General features: G+C 38.8%; 1 protein-coding gene across 6 annotated transcripts in view; it reads left to right on the top strand.

The window, feature by feature from the left end:
- The first annotated feature begins 9609 nt into the window (after positions 1 to 9609).
- CARMIL1 (capping protein regulator and myosin 1 linker 1) overlaps positions 9610 to 23257 on the top strand; it is a 396768-nt gene continuing 383120 nt past the window's right edge. For 5 of the 6 annotated variants that reach the window (XM_072603992.1, XM_072603993.1, XM_072603997.1 and 2 more), the window contains exons 1-2: positions 9610 to 9734; positions 13794 to 13891. In XM_072603992.1, coding sequence (XP_072460093.1) covers positions 9695 to 9734; positions 13794 to 13891 — 138 coding nt within the window. In that variant the 5' untranslated portion in view covers positions 9610 to 9694. Of the gene's footprint in view, positions 9735 to 9787; positions 10609 to 13793; positions 13892 to 23257 lie in introns of those variants that run through there. The other variant, XM_072603998.1, reaches the window with a different exon arrangement.

Here is a 23257-nt window from a genome sequence, read left to right on the forward strand (position 1 = left end):
TACATTTTTGCTTAATTGTTAATTTAATTTTGCTTTTTAATGAGAAAATCATTCCTATTCATTAATAGGCCTATGGAACAGGAAGGGGTGGAGCAGGAAGGGTGGAATAGGAAGAGGCAGAGCTAGAGCAGAGCTGAGAGGAAGTTGGTAGAGAACAATCAGCACTGGGAAGGATGCAGGCAAGCAGGCAGCTGGCTAGTGTGATTGAGAGAGCTTGCTTGTGATTTTGCTTAGGGGAGCCTGTTTGTGGGAAGGCTTGCTAGTCTGTATAGACTTCTTGGTTACTAAGATGGATTTCTTTGTTACTATGATAGATTTGTCTTTCTGGTGTTTGAATAAATGTTTTGGTTCTGTCTTCCATGTGGAGAGACTGTTGTATTTTGCAATTCAGAATTGCATCAGCATATTCATGGCTGCCATAGGCACTGTAAATATTGCATTGGTGTTACAGGTCTATATTCCAAATACATTTTTAAAAGGGGGAAAAGGACTTACTTGTACAAGAATATTTATAGCAGCCATTTTTTTTTGTGGTGGCTAAGAATTGGAAATTGAAGGAATGCCCATTGTTTGGGGAATGACTAAATAAGCCACGGCATGTGATTTTGATGGAATATTATTTGCTATAAGAAATGACAAATAGAATGTTTTTGAAAAACCTGGAAAGACTTACATGAACTGATGTAAAGTGAAGTGAACAGAACCAGAACATTGTACAAAGAAACAGCAATGTTGTACAATGAAGAACTATGAGTGACTTAGCTGTTCACTACAATTCAGTGATCCAAGACAATCTCAAAGGACCAATGACAGAGCATACCATCTGTCTCTGGAGAAAGAACTGATATTGTTTGAATACAGACTAAAGCATGCCATTTTTTTACTTTCTTTTTTTTCATTCTTTTTCTTTTATTCAAATCTTCTTGTACAATATGACTAATATGGTAATGTTTTACATGATTGCAAATGTGTAATCTGATTGCTTATCATCTCAGGGAGGAGAGAAAGGAGGAAAGAAAGGAGGGATTGAATTTGCAACTCAAAACTTACCAAAAAAAGCAAATGTTAAAAATTGTTTTAACAAATAACTAAGGAAAAAAATAATAAATTAAAATTTTTAAAAAGTTTCATCCCATTTGCTCACTAATGTCCTCTTCTAATGTCTCATCAGGGTGAAGGTGTTAAAAGAAAATCTTAGAACTAAAAGAGATTTACTTCAGTGGTTATCATCAAGTTGAAGTAATAATAATTAAACAAGAATCTCCTCTAGAACAAAGATGACAAGTCATTATTCAACTTTTACTGAAAAACCACCAGTGACAGGAAACCTTTAATTCCAGAGGTAGCCCTTTATACTATTGAATAGCTCTAATTGTTAGCAAGTTAGTTCTTACTTCAAGTGTAAGTCACCTTTTCTGAAACTTTTATACATTAACACTAGTTCTACTGTCTAGGGCCAAGTAGAAGGGGTCTAACTCTTCTTCTTATGACTGTCTTTCAATTACTTAAAGACAGCTATTATCCTTACTCTGGATTCATGATCTTAGGCAGAGGATCTTTCTGAGTCTCATTTTCTACATTTATGAAACATGGCAACAAAGAAAGAACTCTAGATTCAGTCTGGGGACTTGGGTTTAAATTCCAGTTCAGCTCCTTAATGATTATGTGATTTTGAGAAAGCCATCCCTTCCTCCCCCCAAGAAATTATTTTTGTTCAGATGATATTCTTAGTTATAGCAATGAATAATAAAAGATGGGTTTGATTGGCAAGTGTGTGTCAGGGGAGGGAACATCATTGTAGGGCTATATTCCCTGTTTTGGCAAAAGTATTCATAGTGGAAGCTCATAGACAACATTGAACTGGAAGGAAAGGATCATCTCCAGTAGGGTTCAATGGAGAGTACTGGATTACCTCATATCCACAGATTAACAAACCTGACAGAAAAGGGAAAAATGACAAATGTTGGAGGCACTGTGGGAAAACAATGTTAGTGAATTATTGGTGGAGCTGTGAATTGGTCCAGCCATTCTAGACAGTAATTTGGAACTATGCCCCCAAAGTTAGTAAACTATGAATATATTTTGATTCAGCAACAGCTCCATTAAGCTATATCCACAGAAATGAAAGAGGGAAAGAACCCATATGTACGTACATATTTATAGAAGCTCTTTTTTGTTGGAGCAAAGACCCTAAAACTAAAGGAACATCCATTAATTGGCAAATAGCTAAACAAATTACAGCATATGAATTAAATGGCAGGCTATTGCACTATTAGAAATGATGAAAGGATAAAAACCTAGGAAGACTGGCATGAATTGATGGGGAAAGAAATTAGCAGAACCAGGAGAAAAATTTAAACAATAATAATAACAACATTGTAAAGACAAATCAACTTTGAAAGACTAAGAAATATAGACTTCTTGGTTACTGAATGCAGACAATGACCAAACATGATTCTAGGGGACTAGTGAGGCAATGCTTCCTAACAAAAAGGTAATGGACTTGGGGTACAGATTAAGACATATCATTTTGGACAAATTCCACGTGGAAATTTGTTTTGCTTGACTGTGAATATTTGTTATAAGGGTTTTGTTTTTCTTGCATTTTCAATAGCTGTAAAGGAAATTTAAGAGAGAGAGAAAACAGATTTTTTTGTTCATTGAAAAATATAAATAAAAAAAGGAAAGAGTGCTGGATTTAGAATCAGAAAACCAGGCTTCTAGCTGGAAGTCTACAGATAGTGACAAATTCTCAGTTTTTAGGACATTGGACTAGATGATCTCTAAGATTCCCTCCAGCACTAAATCTGTGATTCTGTGGTCTTCTTTCCTTTTTTAAAATGAAGGAAATGGAAGTCTAGAAAGGAAAGATGATCTGACTCAGGTCTCATAAGCAGTGACAGAGGCAGGAATTAAAATCCAGGGCTCCTGGCTCCTAGCTCAATGTTCTTTCCCCTTTCCCATTCCATACTTGAAACAACTGGGAAAGTCTTTCTTCTTTTGGTTGCCTAATCAGTAGGAGTTCCTATAAAACCTTAACTTCCTATTCTTACTCAACTTCTACTTATCTATCTTAGCCAGGGTTAGACATGCTAATTTAACCTAATATTGTCAGGAATGGGCATAAAGTTAGTTCCTGTTTTTGTGAATGTGGGAGCTCAAGTTTATTTTGAATAGCAGACAGAACAGGTTGACTTGGGTATTCTTCCTCCCATTCTTGTGAGAGTGGACTTCAGTCAAGTCCCTTGTCCCCTCAGCTCCAATTCACCCCTTCCATAGGCAGTTTCCAGATTCAAAGAATCAGAGTCATAAGGGACATTAGAAGCCCTCTGTTCCATTTCATATTTGAACAAAATTCTTTACTACAACATTCCTGAAAAATGTTTATGCAGTTTTAGTTTGAAGACCTTCAATGAAGGGGAAACCTTTACTTCCCAAAACAGTTTGCCTTTCTACTTTCAGAAAACTCTGGACAGGTATTAGGAAGGCATTAAAAATAATTATACTGAACCTTCCCAAATCAATAGAGAATGAGGAAAGAATTGAAACACCACACTTTGTCAAATATACTACAGTATATTTGTTAAGGACGGAAGATCTTAAACTGAGGGGAGAGTGTACATACTCCAACCCCAATTAATATAACTAACAGGACGTTCTTATACTTCAATGCCATTCTCAAGTTTGAACACTCTGATTGGGTTAAATATTATTCAAAGAACCTAGTTAATCAAGTTGGGAAGGAAAAAAGTGCTTCTAATCATTGGATGAAATCAGATGATGAAATGTATTGAGACTGATTGAAAGAAAGATACAGTACTGGTTGTGTGTCTATCAGACACGGATATTCTAGTAGGAACATCTCAATGACTGTTTGGGGAGTCATGATTCAAGTTCTTTGAAAAGTCAGATTCCTTGTGCAAGGGAGTCCCAGAGGGAGGTTTATATCTCATTTACCTTCCACCTCTCAACACATATTGACCTTGTCATCAAGGCATGATGTTAAATAATGCATCAAGAAGGAACAAATTAGACAAACAGAAGTAAGGAGCATCTTCAGGGATCATGACTTTTTTTGGGGAAAGGAAAAATAACTTCATTTTTCTAAATGTAAGTTAAATGACTTGCCCAAGATCACATAAGCAATAAGCATCAGATAAGAGACTCAGGTCCTTTGACTCCAAATCTAGTGTTCTTTCCACTGTACCAAAGACATTTCCCAACATCTTCCAACCTAAAACCACTCCTGACTAGAGCAGATAAACCATGAAATTCATGGTGAGTAAGGTTTTCAGGTATTTTAAAAACTCTACAGTTTTATTCTCATTTCCCATAATGCATCATGTCATCTAGGACTCTATTGTTTAGTGAATTCTCTTGTGCTGACAGTATTAAATATATTCAACAAACATAGATCACTTAAAGTAATTTATATGCCATAACATATACATATATGTACATGTGCACACACATATTTGTGCACATATGTGTATGTACACATTTGAAACCAAATAAAGCTTGCTGTAGCTAAAGAAATTTCTAATAATTCTGTTGCACAATCACTGATGAGCAATGTGTTATGACAGAAAGTTGGATTTGGAGTTAGGAGAGACCTGGGGTAGGATCTTAGCCTGACCCTGTTTCAGCCCTGACACTTGGCTATGTAACCTTCGATAAGTCACTAAACTTTTCAGAGTGCCAATTTCCTCACCTGGAAAGGGAAATGATAATAATTCTTTTGTTACTCACCTTTCAGGATTGTTGTGAAAAAAAGTACTTTGTAAATCTTAAAGTGCTATGGAAATATAAATTATGAGCAATGATTCCAATTTATTATTGGGGCTCCATTTTTGTTTTCAAACTCAAGTACAGATTCACAGGTAAATAGTGTTCTTTTCTATTCAATTACTTGTCAAATACTATACTGTTAGTATATGCACAGTACTACAAATAATTCTTTGCTTAGATGGCCAAAGAGCTAAGACCTTAGACAATCATGATTCAATTTATGTGTCTTTTTCCACCAGAAAACTATGTCAATAAACTTGAAAATAAGGGAAATGCCAGATTAGGGTAAGTATGGGTTGAAGAGTTAGGAGAGTGGGCAGACTTTGGTCCACTGGGAGGGATTTCAAAGGATTCACTGCATCTTGTAAGCTGTTGCCATAAATCTCTTCTGCCGGAGAAATTCATTGCTTGTTGTGTTCCACCACTTAAATAACTGCAGTCCTTGGAGTTATGTTCTTGACATTCTGAAACATATTTGAGGCTTGCACCTGAGAAATAAATGGCTTTGATCTCCCAATCAGTCACTCATTTTCAGTGTTTGAGAGATGAGGTTCATAGATGAATCCACCCCTTTAGGATGTAGAACAGCCAATCAGGATTCTGCTGCAGTGAAAAAGAGTCTTTCATTGAAATCCCAGCTTCCGTTCATAGAAGCCAGGGTGCACAGTATTCCAGGGCTATTCTACAGTATTCCCTTTATTCCTTCCACCCCCTGGGGCTTACAAGAAAATCTTTTGTCTTTATTTTCATGAGTTCCTACAAGGTTTGGAACGTTCAGGGCTATGTTTCTAAAACTTCATTGGTATGTGCCAGAAAAACTCTTTTAAAAAAACAACACACAAACAGCAGAATGAAAGGACCATTTTGGGATGTTAATTTCTACTTAATTACAGGAAAGGGATATTTGATGAGCCAAGAAAATTTTTAGTAAAAAAAAAAATGCCAACCTAGAGGATAGATGTCTAAGAGATCATCAAGTATGCAAACCAATCATTCATATATTTAAAGAGCATGTATCTAGCCACTGACGGTGTGTGTGTTCATCCTTTGTTACTGAAGAAGACCATGTCATCAGGGAAATAATGACATGACTTGTACTTGACTTTGTTTTGAGTGAGGGAGGGCTGTGCAGGTCGCCAGTCTCACTTTTCCTCCGGAGCCATCTGAATCCAGTAACCAGATATTCATCAGGATGACTGGAGATGACCCAGGATGAGGCAAATTGGGGTTAAGTGACTTGTCCAAGGTCACACAGCTAGAGAGCGTCAAGTGTCTGAGGTGAGATTTGAACTCAGGTCCTCCTGACTCCTGCGCTGGTGCTCTATCCACTGCACCACCTAGCTGCCCCCAGGCACTGAGGGGTATATGAAGGCAGGATACCTCTCCCCATCCTTTGAATGGGGAGATAAGACTGGAACACAGGAAAAGTCAATTAGAAATTTTAAAAATCTGTGATTTAATCTGTTTATCCCCTCTGCCCTACCCCCAGCTTCCTCCACCATACAGAGTAATTCTTTGTACTCTGAGAAAGCACCTCAAGGTATAGACAGGTTAAATGATTAGGACATAGTTACATCACATGCTATGTGTGTTGGAGGCAAGACTTGACCGAGATCTTCTGGGCTTCCAGTTCAATTCCTAAAGACTGCTCGGTTAAGCAACAACATAAAAAACATACAGGAGATGTCACAGGCAAGCACACGATTACGAGGAATGTAGAGAAGAAGAAATTTAGAGAAGAAATGTAGTAACTCACATTTATATGGTATTTTAAGGTTTACAAAAATGCTTTCTTCACAACAATCTTGTGGGGTAGCTTAGTATTAATATGATTCTATCCATTTCATAGATGAGTAGTGACTTGCCAAGGGTCAAAGAGCTACTGTTTGAGAGGATTTGAACTTGTCTTCCTTATTCCAGGTGTAACAATCTATCCACCATGTTGCACTGCTATTCATAGAATGTTTTAAAATTTACATGTGCTTTCTTCACATCAGTTTTATCATTGCTGTTCCTATTTTACAGATAAAGAAAATAAGGCTCTGTGGGGTCAAGCATTTAGTCAAGACTCCTGATTCCAAGTCTAGCATTCCATAATAGGAGATTTTCACTTAACTTTAGGAATATTTTGTATTTCTTTTGGGGGAAGGTTTTGTTATTAGACATTTGATGCAACTCAGTCTTACAGCAGCATTAATAGCATTATTGTGGTTATTACAAGTTGATTAGTCTAATGCTTAACCTCTACTTATAAGTGACCAGCACAGAGTGGCTGAATGGTAGTAATTGATGGACTTCTCTCCAGATTTCAAGATCTGTGCTCTTACCATTACACCAAGCTGTCTGTTTGCCCCTTGTAGCTAAGTACAGGCAATAAATGCAAAGGAGAGAGAAATCATCTGTTGGGGTGGCCTGAAAAGGTTTTATGGTTGAATTCTGACTTCATTTGGGCCCAGAAAAATTTAAATAAGCCGAAGAAAGAAGAGACCAGGGTAGAGAGCATTTTAGTCAGGACATTAATTAATATAAGCAAATGCTTACTGGAAAGGTAAGTCACCCATTTCCTTGGTTGGCATTTTTTTAAACTGGTAATTTCCTTGGCTCATAAAGTCAAAGAGCTAGAAAGGTAGAAAAGTTGGTATTTTCTAAAGGCAAGACCCAAACGACTAAAGCAAAGGGGTTTAGAAGAATAATAGGAAAAATGGCCAAAAAAGAGCTGAAGGGTATGTAAGAGAAGGCACTCAGGTTGGTAAAGGGCCTGAAGATCATGTTCTATAAGGATGACTACAGGAACTTAGGCTATTTATACTGGAGAGAATACTTAGGTGGGGATGGGATAGCTAGCTTCAAGTATTTGAAGGGCTTTCTTGGGGAAGAGAAATCATACTTGTTCTGCTTGGCTTGGCCCTCCAAGATAGAACTAAGCAGAGGGTGAAAACTGTGGAGGAAGATTGACTTGATGTAAGCATAAACTTTCTAACAATGAGAGCTATTCAAAAATGGAATGGGCTGCCTCTGGAGGTTACAAATTACTTTTTTATAGGAGTCTTCTGGAAAAAATTGGATGACCCCTTCTCAGGTGCCTTGTAGACATGGTTCTTGCTCAGTGACCACTAAAGTTTTTTTCTAGTTCTAGATTTTATAAAAGAAAGGTAGAGTGGGTTAGGTTGAGAGGGTCTAGAATGCCAGGCTGAGGTGTTTCTGACTTCACCATGTAAGCAGAGGGCTGCCTGAAAGACTTTAAGCTGGAGAGTGACTTGTTTACAGTGTTCACAGAGGTCTGTTTCAAATGAGACATCCAAAGCTTCAGGTTTCTCTCTCTCCTTTTCTCCCTTTCTCTGTTGTAAACCAATCCTCACTGGGAAAATGTTTGCTTTTCTGGTCCGGAGTTAATAGGCATAATCTGAGGCATACAAATATCCCAGGTCCTTAAACTGCTACAGATCAGGCTCCAGACATAGCCTGTGAATGATCAGCCTTACCCACATACTGTACAACTTCCAAAATTAATGGGAGTGGGTGGGAAGATTTCTAAGTCTTAGTTTCTTCATCTGTAAAATGTGGGGGTTAAACTCCAGGGCCTCTAAGCCCCTCCGAGATTGAAATCTATGATCGTGATAAGTAGAGGGGGAGGGAGAACAGAATAGGAGGAGGCGGCAACAGTTGCAGGGGCTTCTCTCAAGCTGCTTTTACAATTTAAATGACGGGTATTTCAAATGTCTGGCAAGCACATGCTTGAAAATGTATGGGGCTGGGGGGGGGGGGGGGGAGGCCCAGAGTCATTCCTCACCATATGGTTTGTGTTTCCAGGTTTTGCTTAGCTTGTGCTCACATGAGGATGGAAAATAAATGCTGCAGATAAAATGACAACATGTGAGGGGTGGGGGCGGTTATTAAACCGCTCCTGAAAAGGGGACTGTCGCTTTGCAAACAATATGATGGCCAAGCTGGTGCTACCCCGTCTCTTGTCTCCCATTCCGACCTAGTATCCAAAAGGAGGGAAACAGGAGAGCCCCCCCCTCCCCCCGTAAGAAGACATTCCCGGCACCCGCAGAGCCCAGGCCTCCCCAGCTCCTCTCTCTGCTGCCAGCAGATGGCCCCCCGGTTCCCGTCTCCTCTCCAGACGCAGGGATTTTGTGGTTTGGGTGGTAGCTGGCTCTGGCGGCCCAAGTTCCTTCACGCCTCTAGCCGGGTGTGCGTGGGTCCGTTCGGGGAGGCTGGCTCTCGCGAGGTGAGCTGGAGAAGGAGAAGGAGGAGAAGGAGGAGAAGGAGAAGGAGGAGAAGGAGGAGAAGGAGAAGGAGGGCCGGGTCTGCGAGCGCCCAGCCGTGCCCGGCGGGGCGGGGAGCCGCGGACAGAAAGCGAGGAAATCCTATTCCTCCTCCCCGCCTCCCTCCTCCTCCCCTTGGGGGCTCGCTCGTCCGCCCCCCTCCCCACGCCTTCCGCTTTCACCTAAGGCCAGTAGGTGTCTGGAGCAGGAAGGAGGGAGGCGAGAGCAGCCGAGGACTGGAGGGGAGCGGGAGCCGCAGCGGGAGGGAGACGGCCGGAGCGGAGGGAGCGGCGGCGGCGGCGGCTGCAGCGGGCGGTCCCTGCCGCCTCTTCCCCGGCTCCCTGCGAGCTGTTCACCCGGCTCCCCTGTCCAGCCTTTGCCAGGAACCGAAGAGGAGTCGTCATGTAGCAGCCACATAGTCATCTTTTTTGCAACTCTTTTTTTTGTTGGGGGGAGGGCGGCAACCTTTTTAAAAAAAAAATTCTTCCTCCCTCCCTGCCTTCTCCCCGCACCATTTGTGAGCCGCATCTGTTTCCTTAAAGAAAAAAAAATATATATATATTTCCAGGTGCTTAGGAGAGGGTGGGAATAATAAATTGTACTTGAACCAGCTACGAACCCCTCCGTAAAGGGCAACCATGACCGAAGAGAGCTCGGAGGTGCCTAAAGAGTTGATAGGTAAGATTCCCAACGTTTGTTTGCTGCATTTCTCCGCCTCCTTCCCCCATCCCACCTTCACCTTTCCCTCTTTCCCCCGGGATGACTCCGAGCAGGGACCAAGCTTTGGCAGCGCCGGCAGGGAAGTTTTTCAGGGCTCTGGGCTGCTGTCGTTTTGCCCCCGCCCCCAAGAGAAAGGAACAGAGAAGACCAAAGTGCCTTAGAATGCCCAGGAGCGGTGGGAGCGGAGGAAGCGCCGGGAGGGCTTCGGGCTGGGAGGCGAGCTCTCCCGCGGCAGCCTCTGCGCTGCGGGGCTGGAGGAGAGCTTTGCGGAGAGCGCCGAGGGGAGGGACTATGGGGAGGGGGAGGCTGGCCGGGAAACCTGGCTGAGCGCTGGAGCCTCCAACTCCGGGCAAGTTCGGCGCAGCAGCCCCGGAGGAGCCCGAGGACATCCCCTCTCTCTCCGCCCAGGGCGCAGCATCGCACCTCCCGGCTGCTCGGCTCCCTCCGCTCCGCAGTCCCTGCCTCTCGCAATCTCTGCCTGGGCCATGCTGTTCTGGTTAAGCGACTGCGCCTGGAAAGGCGTGGCTTGGAGTAGCCAGCGGAGCTCGCTGGGGGTGGGGTGGGGGTGTAAAAGGCTGACGTAAACTTGAGGCCAGGAGATTGGGAGTTAATGATAAAAAACTTGCCGTTAATAATGATTAACCGCTGCCCTCCATCCCCAATCCTTTTGTGACTCAGCCAAGGTGACCTGTGGTTTGGAGACCCTCTGACACCATCGCACTTGGGGAAGTAAACCGTGCTGGGGAAGCGTTTTTGAGACGTTGCTTGAGGGTCCAGGATTCTTGGCCATGAGTCGTAGGATTCAGTACTTTGGTGTTTAAAACAAGAAAAGGTATTAGAGTCTCAGGTACATTGTGTGAGATTGGTATAGACAGTATTTTAGACTTCGTGGAAGTGGAAGGCTACTGTTGCTCTATGTGTGTGTGCCATCCTAATAACTAAACGGAGCTGGGAGGGAAAGAGAAACAGTCACTATTGATAATCATTCTAAGCCAGCCATTAAGTGGAACTTCGGCATTGAAAATGAAAAGATATATATATGCGTACATATGTATGTGTATGTGTTTAGCCCCAGTGACCCACATCTCTTGCTATGCCTTCCCTGCCATCCTGGACAGCCGACAATTCAAGGCAGCTGATGTTTGGCACAGACCACAAGAGGAAGTTTCCAAATGCTCATCAGTCTGCATTTGTGGAATTTGCCTCTCTGGTTTCTGTCTTAGACAGTAAATGTTTCTTAGGAAAGTTAGTGTGTTGCTTTTCTTATGGTGCGTGCTAACTCAGCAGGTAAAATAATGCAAAGAAACTGTCCCTAGTTGAAGCCAGTGCTTTTGGTGAATTTCAAAAGGAAAAGTGATCTTTAGCCAAATTCAGACTAAAGGGTAAGAAGTTACCTTTTTTTATGCCTAGGGGAATCACCCCATTTCCCCTTTCAGTTTGCCAGTATATTATATTGGTACATGTATGTATGTATATACTTACATATGTGTGTATACACATACATCTGTACTAATATATAAGTGTATATGTGCAATAGTTATATATGTATATGTAATTGTATACATATATGTATATATATATTTGTGTATGTGTGTATAAATCTCCAAGGCCTTTTCTGCCTTACTTTTTGTTTTGTTAGGGTGTTACATCTCCTTCAGGATAGAATGGACTTTTCCACCATCGAAGAGAAAAGAAACCTCAGGCAAGGAAGATATTTTCCATTCCTGAGAGCTCCTTCTTAGCTTAGGAGAGTGCTTGAGGTGGCAGGGGAATTCTTATTAGGTAGCCTGAGGAGTGAGGAGAGTTTAACAGTAGGAAAAACTACAGATTTTTAATCAGAGAAACATGTTGTTCTTTGCTTAGTAATAGAAAGTTTAGATGGACATATGTGCTCAAGAAAAAAATGGGTGAAATAAATTACCTTAGAAATTAGTGGTAAAGGAACCTGACATACTTGACAAAGTTCACTGTAAATCTGAAATTTTACTTATTTGTTAACAGCACAAGAAGGCCTGTTGCTTCTTGTTGGTTTGTTTACATGTCCTTCTACGCAGATTGACCACTTCCTTCCTCCATTTTGCCCTAATAACTTGCTCAGCCCTCAAATATCTAAGTTTGATTTTGAATGGGCTAGGTCAGAACCTTCTGATTTCCATTTTACCTTCCCCTTCCCCCCAATGACTGTAAGGCACTCTTTTCACCTGCTCTGTCTAGTTACATGTGACAATCTCATCCAAAGCTCTATGTGCCATTAACCCAAAGCTCTTAGGAAACGATTGTTTAATAAGGCTGTACAAAACATTTCATTCCCTCTTTCCCTCCTTGCCACATTTGGGGTCCCATATCATGAGTCATGTAATTCTGTAGGGTATTTCTTTGGTGGGGGCTGACTATGATGGCAACTCTCCTTGGAAGTTCTGGCACCATCTTTTCCCCTAATCACTCTTCCTCACCTCATGCTGCTTTCCTTGTCCTTCAAGGTCTACTTTCTTCTCCATCACTAAGTTTTTATTAAGTACTTATTATGTGCCAGGCATTATGCTGGGAGGCAAAGACAAAAGTAAAATAGTCCTTGCCTTCAAGGAACTAAAATTTTAATGGTGGCTATGTTTCATTTGGTGATCTCATTGGCTGCCATGATGCAGATGATGCTGAGATCTACTTGTCCAGTCCTAATCTCTCTCTTGACCTCTAGTCTTTGCCTATTGGACATCTAGAAGTCATTTCTACCTTCATAGTGTGTCTTGTATATGGCCGCTTCTCTCCTCTGCTACTGCCATCACCCTAGTATAGGCCCTTATCATTTCCCACTTAGATTATTGCCAGAGTCTTCTGGTTGGTGTCCCTGCATCAAATCTCTCCGTGCTCCGACTTAAGTGGCTCCCTATTACCTCTAGGATAAAATATAAAATCCTCTGGTCAGCATTGAAACCCTTTTATAACCCTGGCCCCTTCCTACCTTTTCAATCTTTTTTTACCTTATTCCCTTGCAGGTACTCTGTAGTCCAGTGACATTGGCCTTTCAGTTCTGGCACAGGCTGATCCATCTTGACTTGTTTTCTTCTTTGATTCCTGCTCTTGATTCCTTTCACTGTCTGTCTCCCATTCCTAGAACATTTTCCCTCCTCGTCTGTGCTTCCTACTTGCCCTCAATTCCCTCAAGTCTCAGCTAAAGCCTTCCCTTCTGCAGGAAGACTTTCCCAGTCCTCCTCAAACTCAGTATCTTCTGAGAATACCTCCAGTTTATCCTGCATGTAGCTTGTTATTACAGTTGTTTGCATATTATCTTTCCCCATTAGACTGTAAGAGCAAGAAATGTTGTTTTTTTCCTTATTTTTTATCCCCAGTGCTTAGTATAGCACCTGGCACATAGTAAGTGCTTAATAAATGTTAGTTGAGTGACAAGTACATGCAAGTATAAGTTTATACACACACATGCATATTATGTATTATATACACAGATACATACACACTATATATACATATATATACATTCACACAGAATAATGTATAATATGCTTGATATATACAAATGAATGTCAGATAGTTTTGGGGAGGGAGCTTTGTTTATATGGGGGAAGGATCAGGAAAGGCTTCATGGAAGTATTTCTTGAGCTGAATTCTGAAGGCAGGAATTCTAAGAGACCTTCTTGGCTTCTAGCCCCTATTGACCCTTCACTTCTGAATTCTTACAGTGGTCATTATATGTCATACATTTAGTATTTGATCATTTTGTTGTTTAGGCATCTGTTTTATGTGTATGTCTTATCTCTCTAATAAAATTATAAGTTCTTCCAGGATCTAAACAAGTGTTAAGCTTGTCTGTCACTATTCCTAGTTCAGTGGAAGTTGGACAGTAGGTGTCTAATTCATGGTGGATTCAGAATATCTGATAACAGTGAGAAGTTTGATATTAAAATTTCCTTTGCTAGAAGAACTATCCCTTTTCTCTCTTTCTCCTTGATTTTTTTCCTTTTTTACAAAAGTATGTAATTATGCCATTCTCTTTTTTTGCAGAAAGTATCAAGGATGTTATTGGCAGAAAGATTAAGATTGCAGTAAAAAAGAAAGTAAAGTTGGAAGTCAAGGGAGACAAAGTAGAAAACAAAGTATTGGTAAGCATTTTTTTCCCATTAAAATGATTTGGAAGTATAAATGTACTTTCCACATTTTTTCTGGTTTAATTTGTATGGCAGACTGGTTTCATGTTTATGTTGCACTCTTAGATATATCGTTTGAAAGATTGAAAATAATTTTGTGTTTATTGGGAGATCTTTTGAGCACTGGTATATCCAGAGTATAGAAATATCTTGTTGATCTACATTTTGGACATTTAATTTCTTTCATTTATAAAACCAAGCCATGTGTTTTGTCCTCATTTATGGTCTTTTGCAATTTATTTCGTAAAATATGATGTTATTTAAGTGAGTTATTTATGACAAATACAAACAGTAATATGGGGAAAAATGAAAAGTTTCTTTTCTCATGCCATCCTACCAATTTTTCTTGACTGCTGCCTTTATCTCTCCTGTGAGTAATATAATCTGATGCTCTGTGACGTGAGGGGATTTGGCCTTATTTTTCATTGTATCCCCCACAGTTCCTAGAATGATGCCTTAGTGCTTAAATTTTTTGAGTGGAAGCTAATGTATCCATGACAAAATGTACCATTGCATATGTGATACTTGATGTAACAAAGGTTATTTAGGGTGTCATTTATTTTTTTTGGGTATAGCATGCCTGTTCATAGAAGGATAGAACTGAGGTAAGTCAGTGTTATATTTCATGGCAGACTGAAACCCGTACAACATTCAAATCGAGTTATTTGTGATGGAGCTGTGTCTTAAGAGATACGGTGATTGTGTTTTAATGCTTGCTAGTCAGTTTTAAAATGGGTCATATATTCTATTTTCAATTTGTATGGAACTCACATTATTTTATTTTGTGTCTCTCCCTATTGGTTAGTCTCAGAAGAATACAGATGTCAGGGATACTGATATCCTGATTAATGTAAGGTCTTTGAGGGCAGAGACAGTTTTGTTTTTATCTTTGTATTCTCAATATCAAGCATGGTATCCTGTACGTAATAGGCACTTAAAGTTTGTTAAGTTAAATTTATTGTATAATAGTACATTTTATGCCTTTTCCTGATGGTGCTGTCACTTAACCTGTAATCTCTTTCTTGGAAGATGGTAAACTCCATGGAAACAAGGGAACCAGGTCTTTTATAAACTTGCATCTCCTTCAGTGTTTGGCACAATGATTGGCACATAGTATGCACTTGATAAATTTTTGTTGCCGTAGATGAGAATTGTATTTCTTAAAAAACAATCTGATTTTATTATAGTGAACACTCCTTCCACTGCTGCAGATTGTGGCCCCTGCTTATCTGAATTTTATGAGCTGCTGTGGCTCTTCCTTAGATGGCACACAAATCCTATCCCTCAGTCTAAATCTTTCCAGCTTGATTCTACCTGCTGGAACTTGTTTTCTGTTGAAATAACCTAGGGTCACCTCTGTGCTGTGATGAGGCATTTGGAGTAGGACTTGAGTGGAGGAACAGCTTTCTTACGAATTTTTGAAAGTAGCTTTAGGATATGTGACTGCCATCCCTAGTGAATATAGGTAGGAACTGTGCATATTGATTGATGACCTCTATTTCTTTGCAACCCATGTTTACTGGTCAGGATGACAGATTCACTGAAGCAGTAAAGCTTGATTGACTTTTGACCTGCAACAAAATGTACTTATATATGCTAAGGCAACCAAGTAGGGAATTGTTGGGGTCAAGATTCTGTTTTATTTGTATGATGAGCATACTTACTACAATAATAAGACCAGATTTAATATAATCCAACTATAAAAAAGAGTTGTTTCTGCATTTTCTGGGAATAGAAGTTTAAGGCTTAGATTTCCTATAGTTTTTGTCTTGTAATATAAGACAGATTTATAGATGCTAATATAAGACAGATTTATAGTGGTAAATTCCTCAAGGAAAGGGCTGTCTTTGACTTTTTGTATCATAGAAACCTAAACAAAAGGGTACTTAGTATTATTTGGTATTAATAATGAATGTATTTTACAACAACACAACTATGAACCCTGTAAACATCAAGGTTAGACCTGTCAATCTTGATATTAGTCAGAGAAGTTTTTTATTCTCCAAATGATAAAAGTAAAGTGACAAATTTGTTAAATTAGCATTTCTTAAGACCCTGCAATTATTAGCACACAACATCAAGCATGTTGTTTCCTTTACATTGATCATAATTTGGATTTTATTCATGAATACAAAGTAATTGACCCCTAGAGCTTAGAAAGGAAGACTTTTTTAAAAAATTTCATATTTTTCAGAATGTATCATTTTAGCAGAATTACACTTAATTGAAATAATGAACTGCTCTTTCCCAAATTTTTCTTTTTCTTTTTAAGCAGTTGCTCAGGTAATAAACTTGGAGCTGAGTTTAAATTTGTTGTGGTTTTTAGTTACTTACATGGAAAAGAATTGCTGAAAAGAAATAATTTCAGCCTTTAGAAAGTCTCTCTCTGGCAGCCTCAAATTTATTTTAGCATTAGATTTCAAGAAGGAATTTACCCCCAATAATTTTAAATTAAATGAAGTTCTGACAGCTAGTTCAGCATCATAAATTTTCAATTATCTTTTATATTTTTTTATTTTTTCCTTTCTGTTTGTTACTAATTCATTAAAATGGGACCCAAGATTTTATACAATTTACAATTAGTACTTTGCATTATCTATTTTATTTTATCCAGAAATATAGGGTATGAGTGTGGAGCACCTCAGAGGTCATCTAGTGTCTAGGTCAGGAGTTCCTTATCTTTTTTATATCATGGACTCCATTGGCTCTCTGTTGAAACTTATGAACCTCTTTTCAGAATAATGCTTTTAAACAATTGAAAGAAATGCCAGATTTCAGTTAGAAGTTAATGAAAATGAGGATACATTTTTTTTCCATGTTCCATGTTCATGTGCCCCCTGAAATCAAGAGGTCTGTGGATCCAGGTTAAGAAACCTTGATCTACCAGTCTTATTCAGATAAGGGACAATATCCTCAAAAAGTGGTCTTCCAGGCCCTGCTTGCTCCTGCTGATAGAAAGTCTATCTACTCCCCTCTAAAACCAACTTAATCTATTTTTAGACTTTTCCAGTTGTTAGGGAGTGTTTAGCCAAAATTTTCTTCCTTGGGTCTTGTACCCTTTGGTCCTACTTCCGACTTCCCTACATCCCATCTAAATCAGTAACTTCTATCCATTGCACCTGATTCTCAGGGACCAAGTAAAGCAAGTCTAATTTCTTCACAAGACGGTGTCTCACGTACACTCTTAGTTTTTTCAGCTGTTTATCCTATACCGTAGTTTCTGTTCTCACTGTACTGGTCGCTGTCCTCTAGAACATACTCCAGTTTATCAGTTTCTTTTCAAATACAGTGTCTGTCCAGAACTAGAAGTAAAGATGAGGTCTCGCAAGTGTACAGCAGGACTACCACATCCCTTATCTTGTAAATTATGTTTCCTGTTACTTCAGCCACAAATCACAATGGTTTTTTTGACTGCTATAGATTATTGCTCATTTGTATTGAATTGGTTAGTACAGGTAGTTTGTTGAAGCAGAGAAACTTTGCCCCTGGAATCTGCAGAGATCATTAGACTCTGAGTTCCTTGTTGGCCTTTCTTTGTATCCCCATCAATTAGCACAATGCCTGACACATAGTAGGCACTTAATAAATAGTTTTTGACTGAATGACCTGGGTTTAAATATTGGTACCAGTATTTACTAGCTGTGTGACTTTGGGCAAATTACTTTCCTTCCCTGTTTCCTCTTCTGTAAAGCAGAAATAACACTATCTGTCTTACTTGCCTTATGGGATTGTTGTGAAAAAACAAAGTTTTCCGAAAATATTAAACCACTAGAATCAAAATTAGAAATAGGTGTTATTATAGAACCCAAGTTTTAAAAAAGGATTCTTTATATCCCAAGATTTGCGCAATGTTACAACTAAAAGGGACCTTAGAGTTCATCTACAGCCTAAACTTTAATTTTTCAGATGAGATCTTTAAGCAACTTTTTTCAAGCTAATTGACAAGATCTTAGATCTAGAGATAGAAGGGACCTTAAAGTATGTCTAATCCAACCCCTTGTTTTAAATATGAGGAAAATAAAAACTCAGAGAAGTCATCAACTTGCCTGTCATGCAGAGACTATGTAATGAAACAAGCATTTGAATACAGATCACCTACCTCTAAATCCAGTGCTATTCCTATTTTAGTCAGTCATGCAACAAGAGCTTATTAAGTACCTGCTGTCTGCCAGGTACCCTGCTAAGTACTTTACAAATACTGTCTCATTTAATCTTCACAACAATCCTGGGAAGTAGGGACTACTAAAACTACCTTTCACCAAATAATTATTTCAGATCTTATGACAAATTTTGCAAAAAAGTGGGGTGTAGTCATTATATGAAGCTTTAAGAAAAATTGTACTGGTATTACTTAAAAATCATGTATTATTAAACTGTCTTTGGTGCAAGATTAGGATGCATGGAATATTCGTGAATATATGTTAAAACTGGATATTGACAATGTCCATGCACTGAGAATTCTGAGCTCGCATCTCAAATGGGTAGCCATATGCCACTGGTGAATACACTGCTGCTCTGTTGACTCTTTAAGTAGCCTGACTAACAGAATTATACCATATGATGATTATGCGATGAAAGGTCATAAACCAGTTTTTGGACTAAAAAACACATGCAGAGGATGTGACTGATTATGCAGTGAAATACAGTGTTATTATCCTCATTTTGCATTTGAGGAAACTGAGGTTTGAGTTTCCCTCCAAGTTAGTAATGCAGATTGTTGTTGCTTTCATGCTTCATTTTCTCACAACCTCAGAGAAATGATGACGTGACTTGCACTCGACTTTGTTATGCAGTATGTAAGTAATGCAGATAGAAACAAAAAGAAAAGCCCTGCCATCCAGGCTGAAGTAGAAAAGCTGGGGGGAAGTGAGGAGGGGGTGACACTCTGCCTTCTAGTGGCAGGTAGGTAGTGGTAGAGCTGGAAGTAGAACCTGGATCTCTCTGCTCCCAGGTCAGTGTCCTTATTTTAAAACCTTGTTGTATTGATGTTTTTTTTTTTTTTTAATATTGGAAAGGAAAAGAGGGAAACAAATTTTTATTAAGCATCTATTATGTGCCATGTACTTTAAAAATATTGTTTCATTTAATCCTCAGAGGTTGATGCTAATATTATCCCCGTTTTACATTTGAGGTAGACAGAAGAGGTCAAACAGCCAATAAGCATCTGAGACTGAATTTTAAGTCAGATCTTCCTGATTCCAAGCTCAGTTCTCTGTCTATTACACCACTTTGCTGGACATTTTGCTATGTGACATTTTAAGCCTTTGAATGTAATAATAACCAGAAATAGTGGGATGCTTTCTCTTGGTAGGGAGATGGGGAACTGTGTGTTCAGAATTTTAACTTCATAGTCAGTTTTGCTTAACTTCTTTCTTTTTCTTTTTGACAATGGGAGACGTGTGTGTGAGTGAGAGAGAGAGAAAGAGAGAGAAAGAGAGAGAAAGAGAGAGAGAGAGAGAGAGAGAGGGTTGGTGCAGGGTATAGAGGGAAATGTCTGATATAAAATTTTTTAAAGGGCAAAAATTATTTAAAAAAATGAATAGGTTCAATGATAACCAAGGTTATCTTTTCCATTTCTTAGTATGATAAACTCCTTAAAATCCCAGTTTTATGCCAGTTATTACTAATTTTTATATGAATAGGGATTTTGAAACAATTTTTTTCCTATATGATGTACTTTAAATAAAAGATAAGAAGAAAGTAGTTTATCCCATGTCTGTATTTTAAAAACCAATAACATTAGTTCGTGAATACTTGGTTCTGGGGCCCTTTCCTCCTTACTGAGATACAAGGTAAAGAAGGGACATATCCAAGATTTCATTTGACTTAAAAGGCCTCCCTCCTTTTCTTGAATGCCCTTACTTTGTCCCCTTCTTTAGGGTCATCGTGTTAAGGGAAGAGAATCATAATGCTATGTCAGTATTTTATGCTTAACACAAATATTACAGTGCCTTGAACAAAGCAGTGGACACTGAGACTTAGAATGTTTAGGGTCACTTTTGCCAAAAGCCTTCTTAATATGTGACTACAAAATAAGGTAAGGAGTGAATCTGACAAGACTGATCATATGTAAAAACCATCTAATGGTTTTTCTCTGATGTAGAAACCATCTACAAGCATACCTTGGAGATATTTTGGGTTTGGTTTCAGGCCACTGCAATAAAGCAAATATGGCATAAAAGTGAGTCACTTGAACTTTTTGGTTTTCCAGTGCATATGAAAGTTTTGTTTACACTATATTGAAGTCTAGTGAGTGTGTAGTGTATTGTGTCTTTAAAGAAAGTACATACCTTAATTAAAAACACTTTATTCTTAAAAGATGCTAGCCTTTCTCTGAGCCTTCAGTGAGTTATCATCTTTTTTGCTGGTGGAGGGTCTTGCTTTGATATTGCTGTCTGCTGACTGATCAGGGTGATTGGTGGTTGCTGAAGGTTGGGGTTGCTGTAGCAATTTCTTAAAATAAAACAGTAATGAAGTTTGCAAAATGGATTGACTCTTCCTTTCATTTGAACACTTAGAGGCCATTGTAGGGTTATCATTTGGTCTAATTTCAATATTGGGTCTCAGGGAGTAGGGAGGCCCGAAGGGAGTGAGAGAGGTGGCATTGGCTGGTAGGTGGAGCAGAGAAAACACACACAGTATTATCAATTAAGTTCACTCTCTTATATGGGTGCAGTTTGTGGTGCCTCAGTTGTAACAGTAACATCATAGATTGCTGATCATAGGTCACTATAACAGATAGAGTAATAAAGGAAAAGTTTGAAATACTGTACAAATTATGAAAATGTGACACGGGCTTGCTTGATGCAGGGTTGCCACAAACTTTCGATTTGTAAAAAAATGAAATATCTTTGGAGTACAATAAGGTTAAGTGCAATAAAACAAGGTATGTCTGTAAACTCAAAAAACAGATTGTCCTTATAACAGTTTCTTTTTTATGGGAAGTAGTTTTTTAGTCTCTGAAACTCTTAAAATAAGTTTGAGGGATAGTGAATTTCAGCCCCAGACATTAGGTAGTACTATTCTTAATGGTCTGGTCCTTCACTATTGTTTTATGGATGCATTGTATGATTGAACCATCGGGGAGGTGTTGCCCAGGCTCTCTTCCATTCTAGTTTTACTTCCTAAATGTATTTTTATGATGTATGTGACTTAAGATTCCTTCTAGTTCCTAGAGAAGCAGCATGTGGATAGAAAGCTGGCTTGAGAACCAGAAAGACTGAGGTTCAAGTGTTGCCTTGGACACATATGACCTGTGTGACCCTGGGCAAATCACTTATGCTCTCAGTGTTTTAGGCAACTCTCTAAGACTTTAAGTTGCAGAGAAGGGGCTGACCTATGTTGGTAGAGGAATTTCCTTTGTCCAGGAGCTTCCTTTATCCACAGAATTGTAGGTTTAGTCTTCATCTCTATCATTCTGACTCTTATTGGAAGTCTCTGTGACTGTTAGGATTTTGACTGAGAGGGGTGTCAATAAGGATTGAGGAAATTGGTAAGCTCTATTTTTCTTGTCAGCCCTCTTCTTGTCTGTGTACTGAAAGACCCTTAGAGGGAACTGAATATGTCACATGTCTCTCTTCCTGTGATGATAGCAAAGATATTAGACTTGTCTTTTTGGATTTACCTTAGTTGTTTGCAAGCCACAATACAACCTTGTGATTTTTATCGTGTGCTATCTGTCAATCCATTCATTTCCTTCCTTTAGGTATAACCATGAGGGAGACACAAAACTTCTCTTTTAATTATTGGGCAGAGCAGGTGAACAAATAGCTTTTTAATTTATGTCCTTTTAAAAAATGAAAAAGAGCCTGAATTACCCTCTAGCCTTTTAAATTACTTTCTTCTTCCCATAGAACTGTCTCTAGGCTCTGTTAGAGCATCATGATGACAATTAAGTATGTGTTAACTGTTGAAACAAAGTTAAAAATCAGAGAGAAGGTATTATTTGGGTGCTATTATGTTTCAAATATTTTATTGCCCTTGCTATATGTATATTTAATTAGTGTTAATATGAACTCAAATACTACTTTTTCATTGTTTTGAAGTATTTTAAAAAAATTCTTAAACAGAAAAAATTGGTCTATTCTTAAGCCAATAAACAAAATAGTTATGCCCAAAGTGTGAACTCATTTGTGTCATTCAAATCTGCCAGGATTTGTTTTAAACCAACATTTGTTTTAAATCAAATGTTGAAATGGCATGAAAATAACTATCTACACCTAGGTCAAGTTCATTTTGCCTTGACCAGGCCTGTTTAAAGTTTCCAGATTTTCAGACTGTAAAAGCTTTAGCCTGTTTAGTAATGGCCTGTGACTAAGGTAATTTTTAGAAGTTCCACCCAGAAATGTGTGCTTTTCCTGGACTTTTTTCTTAATGCTTATTTCTTGGCTACTCTGAGATTATAACCCTTTGCCCCAATAAGACACCTGGTCCATAATTTAGATAGTTCCCTTCTTGTCCAGTTCTTGGAGGGATCACTTACATTGAAATGTAAAGCCCTGGGTGAAGTTACCTTACTCTAGGAAAAAAGAACTTTCCCTTGGGGAAAAATGGAGATATCGAGTAAGTGCCTGAGCACACTTAGAATATATTTAGAGTACAGCAGCGAAATACAGATGTCCATTTTTGGATGTGTCAAAAACCAATAGAATTCAAAGCAACTATGATAATAAATCCATGGACTTCAGACTAGGAATCTCATTGGCATAGGGGCTGTCCTACATCTGAAATCCTTGCCTTCTTCCTACAGGTAAAAAGATCTCTTTTTTTTTTCTAGGAGCCAGTTTCACTTATACTTAGAAGCTGGGCACAAACCTTCACAGTTAGGTGTTATCTGAGCTGCATTTGAATTTTATTTCCCTATGTGTGCCCATTGCCCCAGTTTCTTCTCTGGTGTAGATAGGTGAGTCAAATGACTGTGTGGGGTGATAAAAGCTTTTGAATATATACAAGACTTGGTGTTACTTTTCAGGACTGTTTTTTTTAAAAAATATATATTCCTTTCATTTCTTTACCTCTGGGATTTAGCAGCACTAGAAGGGAGACAATAAGGTATAGCTGGAAGGAGGGTAATATAGAGTAATATGAAAAATTTCTCTAGAAATGGAAAAGTCAGGAGAGAGCCCATGAGGATCTGAAGGAAAAAAACTCATTTCTTTGAAAATTATGGAAGTTTAAAAATAAAACTGAATGAAGAAACTTGAATTAAATAGTTACTGTCATCATCTGTAGTACTTATTTTGTCAGAAATGGTAACATTTCTTTGTACAGTTTTATGTTTTGCCACAATAGGTTAATGTGTGATGAAAATTCTTTTTGACA

The sequence above is a fragment of the Notamacropus eugenii genome, chromosome 4 (assembly GCF_028372415.1).
Source record: "Notamacropus eugenii isolate mMacEug1 chromosome 4, mMacEug1.pri_v2, whole genome shotgun sequence".
NCBI lineage: Eukaryota > Metazoa > Chordata > Mammalia > Diprotodontia > Macropodidae > Notamacropus > Notamacropus eugenii.